Source organism: Crotalus tigris, unplaced genomic scaffold (genome assembly GCF_016545835.1).
Source record: "Crotalus tigris isolate CLP2741 ecotype Arizona unplaced genomic scaffold, ASM1654583v1 scf7180000017582.600645, whole genome shotgun sequence".
Taxonomy (NCBI): Eukaryota; Metazoa; Chordata; class Lepidosauria; order Squamata; family Viperidae; genus Crotalus; species Crotalus tigris.
In genome coordinates, this window is record NW_024096492.1 from 21,935 (window position 1) to 35,655 (window position 13,721).

Consider the following 13,721-nt stretch of genomic DNA (forward strand, 5'->3'; position numbering starts at 1 on the left):
CACCACCCAATCTGCAGCCGGTCCATCCAGGGCAGATTGCACATCCGGATGCGGGCTTTGTCGCTGGGAATGTCCTGCCCGTATTCCTCCATGTAGCTGAGGACTTGGGTTAGGAAAAACCCCAAGCGTGTTGGCTCCCCTTTGAATTTCACCTCCAACGGTGGACGTCTTGGAATGGATCGGTGCCTCCGTTGTGGATGGTAGTGCCTTCCATTCAGATTGCCATCTGTGGTACGGTAGGGGGTGGGGACTACTGGATCAGCAGATGTCCCTGGGGTTGCAGGTTCCACGTCCCCCTCGGTGTCTCTCCCTTTGCAGCTCCAGGAGCTGGGCGGCCGTAGGGCTCAGGATTCTCCTCTCTTAGGGAGCTGAGAGTTCTCTCCATCAGGTCAATACTTTCTCTAGGATCCAGTCTGAGTACGGTGCCCAGCTTTCTCCCTCTTCACCTGCGTGCAGGGATTTCTCCATCTCCTGCTTCCATTCTGGTTGCTTGGTCCCCCGTCTCAGGGTCACCTTTCTTGATTCCTTTCCCCACTCACTTTTCTTTCCAACGCCCATTGACCAGCGAGGCTTGTGGTCCCGTGTCTCCACCACTTCTTCTCCTGAGGAATCTGACCTCTCGGATCCAACATCTGGCAAGGTTCCAATTGGGTCAGCGGCTCTCTTTCCAGGGAGTTTTCCCCCTTTCTTGCTCCATTGTCTGACATGGTAATTTTTTGCAAAATCCCCCGGCAAGGGTCTCCCTTCCAGGTGGATTAATTTTGCAAGTCCTGTCTAATGTAAGGACCCACCCCACTTTGCATCTTAAGAAGACAGAACTCTTGGAATAATTCTTCCAACAGGAATCCTTTATTAAGAGAAAATGGTTGCAGGCGTTCTAGACAGGACTTGGGGTTCAAGCTCTCCCATTCGAGGTTTTAAGGGGTTCCCCAGTAGTCCCACCCAATCACCCCCCTCTTCCAGTGACAGTTTCAGGCATCACAATCCCACCCCTTTTTTCCTTTCTGCCGACTGGATGGAGACTTCAGATAAAATACATGAAAGGTAAATAGCCTCCTTTGTATGATGAGGCCTTTTGGTGCTATCCACATTCAAACCCTTTGAAGTTGTACCGAAGGAAGTGAGGGCCATAAAGCCCCTTTGTTCACCCCCCTCTCTTTCTTTATGACAGAATCCAGAGAGGGCAGAAATGGGGTTTTCTATAATTGATAACTGGAGATGAAGTATAATTGGATCTGACACAGTAATTTGTTTAAGTCTTGGTGCATCCGTACCTCTTCTGGTGGGACCCTGGCCTGCAGTTGGCGAAGCCAGAGGAGTGAAGTTCTAGCGAGAAAGGAAGTAGATGCAGCTGCCTTTTTTGCCCATGCTGAGGCTTGATGGGTCCTGTGGAAATTAAGTTCTGCTTTTTTATCCTCTGATTTTAAAGCCTCCGCTATATCTCCAGATACAGTGAAGGAAGAAACCAACGGTGCTAAGGGCTCATCTACCATGGGGACTGCTAGCAACTCTGACAGTGCTGGGGCCACATTAAACAACTTTTTTGTCAATCCCCCCAGGGATGGAAAGGTACCAGGTGTCCCCCATTGTCTTTGTACTGTATTGAGGAAAGGGGGAGGACATGGAATGTCCTTCTGGGTAAAGGTTGGTTCTGAAAAAACCTGACTGGTATGTCCCTGGCTGGTAGAAGGTTCAGCTTGAGGAACCCCTTCAGACCCAATTTAAGCCATGCTCCTGGCCTTGTGATGTAGAGACTTAAAGAGGGCTGGATTAAACAGACCTATGAAAGGAGGGGGATCAGGGGATAAGTCCTCATCTTCTATTTCTCCAATGCCTGGTGCCTCCTGCTTGCTTCTTTTTCAGCAGCTTTAGAGGACCTTTTGTCAGAGATGGCTCTGGATCTGAGTTTCCCAGCAGCCTTCTGTTTGGCTGATCTGGATTTCTTGTGCCTGGGAGAACTACTGGAGGCACCTTGAGATGTCTGATTTGTAACTTTTATCTGCCATTGTAAATGAGTGATACCACAGTAATGGAAATCTGTATTTGTAACAGAGAGGTGATCCCAGCAGCAAGGAGCCAAGTTGTGGCTAAGGTGGTGGCAGCACAACCAACTTAATGGGATAGCCAGCGCACTCACAATCCTGATAGTGGCAGCCACGCCCTGAGCGTTTAGAAGTTGCTTGGACTGATTGAACACATCCGTAATGGCTGGGATGCTGGAGGCTGATGCTGTAGCCTGATTGCAATGCAGCTAGCTGCTGAGGAGCCTGAATCGAGAAGCAGCACTCTCTAAATACTGCTCTTAAATCCTGACCTTCAGTAAGTTGCTTCACTTAGTTGCTTTCAAAATGGTGGCTGCTATAAAACGAGCTCCTGCTCCGTCTGTGACCGAATTAGTAAATGCAGCCGTTGCTTCAATGTTCAGGCTAACAAGACCGCTGGCTGAAATTTGGCCGAATTGATCCTATTTAAGGCTAAACGGCCCTGCTGGAAAGGAGGGTCCCCCCCCCCCAATCCAGGAACAGCAAGGACAGCGCGCAAAATGGCACCCGCAATACCTCTGTCTGCTTGGGAACTATTAAGGCTTCAGCCAAAGCCTATAAAACGGTTTAAAACGGAGCGCTGAAATCAGCGCAGAGAAGGGAAGGGTACAACCTGAGAATCCAATGTGTAGTCTTTCTGCTAAAACCTAGAACCAACCTTCACCACATGTCTCTTGGGTTAAGACTAAGTCGTGACTGGGGATTCCTAGCCGGAAGGAGAGAGGCATGGCAAAGGTTGATTGACTTAGTCTCTAGGGCAGAAAGGCAAGATCAACCCATCTCTGGATTCTCCATTCGTCATGCTGGAGAACCACACATTGTAAAGAATAAGTTGTGAATGTTAATATCTGCTTCTAAACTTTTAGAATTCAGTGAATTTAGACTGGAAGATAGATGAAGGATTAATAAAGTAATTGGTCTAATAATGTAAACTTATTCAAAACTTTCTCTTAAAATTCTGCTAGAAAGAAATGGAGTTAGGAATGTCGAAGAAAATAAATACATTTTCAGAGTTGTAATATATTTCACACAAACTATTAATCTTGGAAGTTGCTTAAATGTTTATATATCTGTAGCTTCGCTTTAGCTTGCCTGTATCTTTTTGTTGGTGGTTTCCAGCAGGAAAGTGACTTATCAACATTGTTTACTTTCTTGCTATTCACATGGGAGAAATAAAGCTACTGGTCTTCTAGTGCTGCCTTGTTGCATTCCTTTTCAGTTTGTGGCAGATGTGTTTATTATCTTCCAAAGCCTTTAGTAATCCAAAGATATCCTTATAGGTGGAGGAGTGGGTTAAAACAATAAACAAATGAGAAACTGTCTGACACAGAGCTTGATGCTTTTTTACTTCAGGTTTCAAGTTGCATACTTGCATCATATGTAAGTATGAATATATGTATGGCAACAGGAGCAGTTGCTCCTCTTCCAGCGGCAGCATACACATCTGGATAGAATTAAGTTCCACCAAGAATCTTTTTTCCTTATAATACTGGGAAAGTGATCATGTAATGTATTTCTTTTTACAGGCATTCAGATCCTACTAACAAGTCAATAGATCAGCAAAAATTATGCTTATGAGAGTAGCAGTGCTTTGACCAACCCTTTTGCTGTTAGAATGTGCCAGCACAATACTGCACTATGAAGTTCTCACATGCTCTGCAGTTTATGTGTTCCTTACTCGTGAAATCTTTTTTAGGTAAAAGAGAAAAAGAAACAGTTAAAGAAAGAAGGCAAGTCAACCAATGTAGAAGAAGATGATTCAGAAGTAGTAAGTTGACCAGTTCATATTTCCAGGAATGACATGCACCTAGTCCTAGACAATACCTTCCTTTATTTGGATCAATATTGGCACCAACTTTTGAGGAGCTTTGGTTGATTCTAGACCCATAAATATATTTGCTATCCCCCTCTCTTGCATTCTTTGTATTATATTTGATTATGCATTTAGCTATCAGTGCCAAACTAGAACATGTTTATGTTCTTAACATTAATAATCCTGCAAATATTTATACAATATTTATATAACTTATTCTGGGATGCGCTAATGATATAATGTCCCAAACTTCTTGGATGAGAACAAGGAAAAAATGAAGTCCAGCTAACTTTTGGAAAAGCACCTTTGGGACAACTATGAGCTGGATGTTGAGATTCTCCATAGACATTTAGTGATATGATGGTTGGTGGCAGGTATACCATAAGGCAGGGCTCTTCACACTTGGCCCTTTTATGACTGGCTGAGGAGTTCTGGGAATTGAAATCCACAGGTCATAAAAGGGCCAAGTTTGAAGACCCCTGCCATAAGGGCATAGTGTGGTGCTCTAGAGTTACTCTAGCAGTTCCCAGTTGCTTCATGGTAGCTTGATTACATCTAGTATACAACCTCAAGCCCAGCCTCTGGATTAGTATTAGTTTATTGTGATGTGTTCCTGGAAGACAGCTGGTCTTTTTATCTAGGCTCAGGATTATGTTTTATTGAATTGTAGCTGAGCCTCAACATAAGTGCTAAATCTCTTGTTCCTTACAGTTCAAACAGGCAGTGTACAAACAGACAATGAAACTCTTCGCAGAGCTTGAAATTAAAAGGAAAGAAAGGGAAGCAAAGGAAATGCACGAAAGGTAGGGAGCAGTGCTGGATTCTTGCGGCTTGTATTGAAAACTGGGGCTAGACGTTCTGGTATACATAAAAGAGCTCGATTATTGACAGTGACAGAAGAATGCTTAAATGGAATTCTTACTTTATCGTTATGCTAAAACATAAACTTATACAGTGAAGTATCTGGGGAGGCAGTCTCTTACTGAGGCTTGGGGCTGTGAGGGAACAAGCTGTGAATGGCTTGGATTGGGGTCTGCTGTTGTTAAGTGATGCCATGTGACATTGTACTTTCGACTGCATCATTTAGTGATGGAAATTCTGGTCCCAATACCATAGTCAACTTATACTCACTTTGTAGCACATGTGAGAAATAATAATTCTTCCATGTCTAGGTTAAACTTTAAACTTCCTGACTTCATGGCAAGCAGTGAGATCAAATAGATACAAAGTGCCAGATAAACAAAATGACCATTTACAATAAGAGTAAATGTAGCACAGTGTTGTCAGCTCACAAAGATTGTGATCATCTATTGCAGATATGTCAAACACAAGGCCCGGGGGCTGGATGCGGCCTGCAAAGTGGTTTCATGTGGACCGCGAAGCCATCTCGGAAATAGTGAGGGAATGGCCACCGCTGCCTTGGCCCTGGCCCAGGCCGGCTGGGAGGGAGCCAATGTACAATTTTATGGTGGCCATCTATGCTGAAACGCATTCAGTCTTAGCTCCACAAGGCCATCTGGAAACAACGAGGAACCAGCCCCTGCCGCATCAGCCCTGCCTCTTGGGTGCATGCTGGGGAGGTGTCACCCTTTGTGAGGAATGAACAAATGCACCATCGCCTGGAAGTGGCCAGCAAATGGCCCTGGCCTACTTAACATATTTGGCTTGATGGGCTCCGGGGGAGGGGTTTCGGCAGGCAGCTCTCCTCACAGCGCTGAGGCTGAGCCAGGTGGCACGAATCTGTTGAGAAGTGCAATGCTGCCTAGCCCCCAGCCTGCCCAGTTTCAGCAGGCAGCAAGGTACAAAGCTGGCGAGCTTCACACTGCCTGGCTTAACCTTTCAGCACTGTGAGGAGAGTGCCCCGCTGCCTGCCGAGACCGGGCAGGCTGGGGGCTGGGCGTCGCCGTGCTTCTTTTTGGATTTGCACTGCCTGGCTCAGCCTCTTGGTGCTGTGAGGAGAGCACCCCACTGCCTGCCGAAACTGGACAGGCTTGGGGCTGGGTGGCATTGCGCAGGTAACGTTGACTCTCATGCTGCTCATGGCATCCCCTTCCTCAGAGCCCACCAAGTCAGATATGTGAAGTATGTGAGGGCCATGTGCTGGCCACTTCCAGGCGATGGTACATTTCTTCATTCCTCACGAAGGGTGACACCTCCCCAGTTGTGTTTCTTGCCTGTTTTTCTCCCTCCCTCATCTCAAATATTTTCCCACGACTCTATTCTTAGGAAGGAAGGAAGGAAAGGAGAGGGAGGGTCTGAGGGAAGTCCTGCCCTGCTGCCCTTTCACCATCCCCTTGCCCCCTCCTTCTGGCCTATTCTGGGGGTCTCCCATCCTATTGCCAAGGAAGCTTTGGATACAAAGCCGGGTCTCCTCCCATGGAGAGGGAATGGGCCTCCCTCTGACTTTGCCCTCGTACCCATCATGAACAATTTGGCTAAGGAGAGCAAGCACAGCAGTAGCAGCCTTGAGGAGGAGGTAAGTGCAGCTGGGTGCCCCCTTGGGGAAGTGGGGCTGGGCTTAGTGCCGCGGGTGCTCGAGGGCCAGGCTGGGCATTTGACCTCTGCTGACCCAGGGCTCCGGGCAGCCCATACCACCATCCAGCCCCCCCCCCCATGGCTTGAGAGGAACAGTGAGGCTCCTCCAGTGGACCATGGCTTGGCACTTGCCCTGGTCCCACCCCCTTCTGCCAGAGACTCTCAGATCTGCCCCACTCCTGCCCAGGCCCCCATAGGCACCATTAACGCGAACGATGTAGAGCTGGCCACGCCCACCCAGTAGGCCACACCCACTCCATCCACACCCACCCAGTAGGCCACACTCACCCGGCCCCCCAAGGGCAACCACAGTGCTGATGTGGCCCTCAATAAAATTGAGTTTGACACCCCTGACCTATTGCTAATACATTGTTGAATGGCAAGTGTAGTTGTACAGATTGTCAGGCAGTTTTGGGTATAGTATTGTGCCCCATGCATGCCATAGGTGTTTGGTAATACTCTTTACAGATTTCCTTCCTTTACTTTATTGTGGGCAAATTCTGTCTTAAGAAATTCCTTGAGGCTTAAGGTAATATAAGACTCTTTCATTTGTGTAATGCAACTTCCTTTAAGAAATAGAAACTTTCTTTGCAGCCCACTGAACAAGAGTTTGGAAATATATATTGAATTGTGGTCTCCTTTATAGCGCCTCCATAGCTACATGTTGAAAAATGTAGTAATGAAAGTTGAGGGAGGGATTGAATAGGAGGAAAATACTTCTGTTAAATGTGTTCACATTATAGTATCTAAATATTGGCTCCAGGGGGTGATTTATGTCTTTAGCCCTGGGAGGAGAGAATTCTTAGTTTCAGTTCTCCAAACCCTTGTTCTATGCTCTTCTTAAATTCTTAGTGCATCCTGTCTTTGGCCAAAACCAGCCAGGGAAGTCCAAAAAGCCATTATCTGCTAGCTAACATGACAGCTGTAATCTAAAACATAGGCACCAGATTGGAGAACACTAGATGAAATTGATTTGTGATCTCTTCTGCTCTGTCCAACAAACATAATGCTAACTTTTCCTCCATGGACTTTTGTCCTAGAAAGAGACAGAGAGAAGAGGAAATAGAAGCCCAGGAGAAAGCCAAGCGTGAGCGAGAGTGGCAGAAAAATTTTGAGGTAATTACAGCTGTGGAGCCTTTGGGGTTCCATTGGAGTTTCAGCAGTCTAATTTTAAAACATATATAGTAGTACCTTGTCGACAATTCATTCCAAAAGATATATTGAATACTAAACTCAATGGTTAGCGAGAAAGCCAGGTGACTTACCAGGTGACCTGCTATTTCGGCCAGAAGAAATAGCAAGTCACAAGGCAGCTGACAGCAGCAAGTTCTTCCTTGCCCGTGGACAACCGGGAGAAAGGCAAATGCTGGGAAAAGGTTTCTGCTTCAAAACACATTGAATACTGAATTCGAAGAGTTTTGAAGCAATCAAGTGCTAATATATGACTATATTTTATAAAAAGTATTACACTTTGCCTGAGTAAAATGTTTGGGATTAGGTGATTGGGGTTCCCAAAACATGGGAATCGTTAGGCATATTTTCAATCATGATCATGCATTGCCGGCTCACATCGGGAAGTGAGGATTGCTCATCCTTTGCGCAGTCAGCCACAAACATCCTGATTGCAAAAGCCATCTGTCTAGTAAGGAGTTGCCTTATACGGAGATGGGTGGCATAAAAATGTAACAAATAAATAAAAATAAAGGTAAAAGAAAAGCGGTATGTTCAGGAATTTAATGCAAAGCAGAAGCAGGTCCTGAATTAAGTAGCAATTTTCTTTCATACGCTGATAAAGATGAGAAAACTCAGCCATAAATGCAGTTGCAGAAATGCCAAATCACATACTTTGACTCAGCATGAATGCTCTTGGTATAACTGCCTGGCAATTTTTGCTGCAGCAGCAGTAGGAAGTGTCAAGTTAGTTCTTTATGGAAGGATCTTAACAGAAGCTTCTGCAGCTCTCTGGGGTCTATCTCCAGCTCACATTGAACATTTTGAACAACGTGCTGGAGGTCTAATGTATCCTAAACTCCTGTGAAAAAGCTTTAAAAAATTGGTTGTCAAGTCTGGTATGTAAAGAGCATGCGTATAAACTAATAGTACTCAGTTATTTCAATGGAGTGATTTAAACAGATGTGGAGAAAATGGGCATAGTACAAAAGTGATATTAATTGTCTCGGGGACTATTCATTTTGAGACAAGAGATCAAAAATAGCAATTTTGTTCTGGGGATATATGAATTTTCTTTCAACAAGCTTTTTACTAAGATAGAGACATCTCTTCACCTTCTTACATTATTTGTGGTTCATGAGGAGTACAAGTCGTCCTTGACTTACAACCATTTGTTTAGTGACCAAAGTTACACTACTGGAAAAAAATGAGTTATGACTGTTTTCACACGTAGGAAAGTTGTAGCATCCTCATGCTTGTGTGATCAAAATTTGGATGCTTGGCTACTGGTTCATATTTATGACGGTTGCAGTGTCCCGGGGTCATGTTATCACCTTTTACAACCTGACAAGCGAATTCAATGGGGAAGCCAGATTCACTTAACAACTGTGTTACTAACTTAACAATTGCAATGATTCACTTAATAACTGTAGCAAGAAAGTGGCTTAACAGCTGCCTCACTTAGGAATTTTGGGCTTAAAAGTTGAGAACTACCAGTACTTTTGAACCAGAGAAACGATACATGACACTAACACAGAGATTGGTTTTGGGTTACAGTCCCTCTATAGATTTATGCAAGTAGATATGTGATTGGGCACAAAGATATTTGCTTGGATAAGAAAACATGTACCTATGTAGTGAGATAAGAGGGGCAATTAGATGGCAACTATAATGGGGCGGGATTATAAAGATAATGATGTTTTCAAAAATAAAGAGGCAGTATTCCATGAAAGTAATTTTTCTCTAGAGAATTACTTTGTGTTGCTTTCACAGAGCTTTGCTTACCTCCCAATATTTTATCAATTTTCCTTAGCCTTCTAAATTTTTATGGCTGAACTGACAGTTTCCCTGGGGAAGCACTGTTGGTTTAGGGGCTTTTAATTGAAAACTCCCCGCCTCCCACCACATTCTTCATGCAGGGACATTTTCTGTTAGGATATTGAGAGGAAATGATAGCTGTATTCTCATTGTTGCTCTTCTTTTCCTGCTCATCGTCTTTGTATCCAGGAGAGTAGGGATGGACGCGTGGACAGTTGGAGGAACTTCCAGGCAAATACAAAAGGGAAGAAAGAGAAGAAAAATAGGACCTTTTTGAGACCACCCAAAGTGAAGATGGAGCAGCGTGAATAAGCTGGCTATTCTAGGCTCCTGTGGACACTTGTGTATTACCATGTTTAAGTCTCTCCTTGCTTTTCCAGTAGAATCTTTGTTTTCAGTTTGATTGATTGAATCTTGATCAGAATATTCTAACCTCTGCTTGATTCCCTGAGGTTCATGGCTGAATTTCCAGGCCAAACCTCCTGCTGCTTTTAGAATCCTTGGCTAACTTAGACACCACCATCACATATACCTGTAATCCCTGTAATTTAATGTTCTGTATTTCAAGGGTATTGCTGTTCAACTGCCATCAGGCCTATAGCTTGTGGAAGCATCCATTCAGTATTTCCAAAAGGCAGATACTGAAACTGGCCTAGTGGCTCTTCCTGCTCACCTCATCCAGCAGACCATTTTTCATCTCCTTTCACTTGCTCTGGTGAAGTCTGGAACCTAGAATTGAGTTGCCTAGCTAAGCTTCAAGAGGAGTTCTCAAGTCAGCTGCATGGAGCTGATGTTTTTCCCAGCTCTAATTTCCAACTGTAGTCCAGGATTGTAGCTTGGTGAGCAGACAGTCTGATTACTAGAACCACCCCCACCCTCTGTAAATAAAGAAATGAATATCTTGCATTGTATATTCAGTTAGTGGCAATGTTCTCTATGTAAAATAAATTTTTATCCAAAAACATTTCATGGCAGTGCTCAGTTATTCCAAAAACATGCAGTTCATCTTTCTGGTTGAAAGAAACATGTTTTCTCTGTATCTTGGCATTCATGTTTGTTTATTCGTGTCAGAAGCATCACAATTAAAATAAGGCATACCATATTACATAAAATTTAAAATACAAGATTGAAATATATACAAATTAAGCAGATCTTCTCCAGAAACTAGCAATATTGTGTTCTGTTGCACTGTGTTAATTATTAATTATTATGTAGGTTAATATTAATCTACATAATGAATTACAATCTTAAATTGAGACCTTTCAGATTGGAATTGCTGCCTTGTACGATAGCTTTAACTACATTATGTGCTAACTATAAATAAGCTTTTTAGTCTTTTTGATCTGTCGTCACAACACAGCAAATTAAGAATAATACATATTTGTTGGTTGATGCCCATTTTGGCATGTTTTCCAGCTGCTTTTGTGATGGCCTAGCAGTGAACCTTTCCTGGGGTTGCCACCTTTTTAAAAAATCCTTTTGTAAAATAAAAACCAGGGCAAACTAAGCTATCCTTACTCTGAATAAATTCTCAATCTCAGAGCCCTCCCCCCCCAATTCTGTGTCCAGAAGCTGTAATAGGATTAATTAGGATGAAGTTCCTATCTGAGTCTGGATGACACAAGAAACGAGATTTATAAAGTTTTATAAAGCAAAGACACAAAAGTATTACCTTAATTACAGTTTGGTCTATGGTCTGAGTTTATGTGATATGCCCAGTACAAGAACACTATTTGTTCATGTATCGCAAAGACGAGGCTTAATTCTCAAATGCTTATTCTAAAAATTGCTGTTCTAATGAGGAGGATATTATACTGCTTGAATATTGATGCTTTTCAGGATGAAAACAAAGTTTGCTGAAATCCTAGTTTCTGTCACACATCAAGCTCTTGATCACTAAGGCAAATGCTGAGAGTCACCCTCAGACCGACAATAGAACGCTAAAGCATATCTAAAAATTCTGCCAAATATTTATGAGCTTTTCATGCTTTCTTGGAACACTACAGATCTCTTGGCCACTAACCAACATGCCACAAGAGAGGCGGCTTTTGCAATCATCTGAAGTATCTAGAAGAGGCTGAAAGTTATATATGATTCATCCATTGCCATTTGGTAAACTTGAGGGATTTTCATTTTCTGCTAATATACTATGCAGCTACTTGCACATAAGATTTCAGAGGAAGATAATGAACTGGCTGATAATCTGAAGGAAGGAGTAGGAGGAATCCAATTGTACCCTTATTTTACATGGTAACTAGAAAAGTGGGTTTGTGTAATACCCTGGGCCACAAACCACAATAAGTCACATTTTAGTCAGATTTTGTGCAGTCCAGTCTCTGGTTCAGTGTCATAATAACACAGCTAAGGATGATGCTGTTTTTCCACACTGGTCTATCTAGGATAAATCAGATTTCAGTGGGGAGGGGTACCCGGGTTGCCATCAGCAGCTTTGCCAGTTATGCTTAGCTGTCCACCCGATTTGAATGGATTCAGAGTTATCAGCTTAAGCTGTGGTTTGGTTAATTCTGACTAAATCACAGCTGTTTGGATTTGCCCAACATGCTAAGCTGCAGTGTGCTCCCCACTGTCATTTTCATACCACATATAACTTTCTGAGAAGTTATAACTCGCTCTTCCCCTTCTTCGAGCCTTAATGAGCTTTCCTGTCCAACTCCTGGACCCTACCTGATTTTTCTCTGCACCATTTTGTCTTTTTATGCAATGTCCCCACTTTCCTTTTACAATATCACTTGCAAAAAGGCACACAGACAAAAGTTTGTTTTTTACAAGTTTGAAGAAAATCTTCTGTCACTTTGGGAAAATAAAACTCCTGTTTTTCTACTGACAGCAAAGTCAGCAATAGTTCAGCCTTTTGAAGTTTTCTTTACACAATCTAAAAGCAGCCTTAACAAGGTGATGAATTCAGCATACCTTATTGTATAGCAGAGGGTAGGTAAATTGGATCTTTCTGCATTGCTCCCAAGTGCAATAAAAGATCTGTAAACACTGAATTGCTCTGATCTTTTCCAAGCTACTACCTATTGAAAATATCTGTTTTTCCATATTTTTTTTCTAATTCTTAAATATCATTTTCCTCATGCAGCTGTATCAGAATTCATTTGGTACTTTCGAAAAAGATGTTACATCAACTGATTTTGTAGGTAGCTAAAAACTTGAGATTGTGGATATTTTGATGACCTCCATGGAGCCTTAAAATGCACTTCTTTTTGCTTTTCTCAGCAACAACACATCATTAATACAAGAACTTATGACTGAACCGTGTGCTCTCTGCTTCCCAAATGGGAAAGTACACTACAGAATTTAGTTTCCTTTGGTAGAAAAAGAATCAGGAACATAAAGTATAAATAAAGAGGGTTTTGTTCAAGGCAGAGAATCCCAGTTTTCCAAGCTTTAGCTAGCTTGTTTCTCTTCTCTCCAATTAACCAAACTGGAGAGAAATTTCCAATTTCTGAGGAGAAATTTCCTGACAGTTAGAACAATTAATGAGTGGAACAACCTGCTTCCAGGTTGTGAATGCTCCAACACTGGAATTTTTTAAGAAGAGACTGGACAGCCATTTGTCTCCCTAAACTGGGAGATCAAAAAATATCTCCCTACCAATCACACTGGGCCAATGTGGTAGATTATAATCCATAATCTTCAATTTAGAAGACTTCATTCTAAAGTGGATTGATTTGTGCTGATAATTACATGTGTTCGTGGCCAAACTTAGTTTATTCTATAAACAAATGAAACATGTTTAAGTACTCAGTAGGTTATTAAGATAGTTTTAATAATCAGGAAACTACTGTATATACAGTATGTCCAGGAAACAACCAGTAATTCTCCTTTTAAACAACAATTTCTCTAGCAAAAGATAGCTGAGAGCCAGCCTGTTTCCAAATTCAGAATGAACATATAATTTGATGATAACATAATAAACTGTTGATTGAGGTGGCATAAAAAAGTGTAGTCTAGCTTAAGCCATACAAATAATTTTCAACACATGAAAATTTGGATGGAAGCAACATCAGCCAAAACCCCAAGATTTTGGCATCCAGCCCAGTATTTCTGTGCATTCCAAGTTTCTCAAGTGACACAGATGGAATGTACAGTACTCAGAGGTCCCAAGCCTTAACCAGAAACTTATTAAAGTGTATTTGTTTAGAAGTCTGAGCTCACAAACTGGAAACTCTTTAAGTCAATTGAATATAACCAGAATGCTTATTGAGCAACTCACAATCATTTCTTCTTTTGCAGCATGGACACAATTTCACCAGTTGTCATGGGCACTTTATTAATCCTTTCGTGTGTAGCATATTCACGGGCAACTGTGGGGAAGA

The 13,721-nt window shown here is 42.6% G+C and overlaps 1 protein-coding gene across 1 annotated transcript in view; it reads left to right on the forward strand.

Moving 5' to 3' along the window:
- DNAJC8 (DnaJ heat shock protein family (Hsp40) member C8) overlaps window positions 1-10,342 on the forward strand; it is a 29,139-nt gene extending 18,797 nt beyond the window's left edge. The window contains exons 6-9 of the mRNA XM_039360752.1: window positions 3,739-3,810; window positions 4,567-4,658; window positions 7,431-7,506; window positions 9,568-10,342. Of these exons, the coding sequence (XP_039216686.1) occupies window positions 3,739-3,810; window positions 4,567-4,658; window positions 7,431-7,506; window positions 9,568-9,690 (363 nt within the window). The 3' untranslated portion in view covers window positions 9,691-10,342. The remainder of the gene's footprint in view (window positions 1-3,738; window positions 3,811-4,566; window positions 4,659-7,430; window positions 7,507-9,567) is intronic.
- The last annotated feature ends 3,379 nt before the right edge of the window (window positions 10,343-13,721 follow it).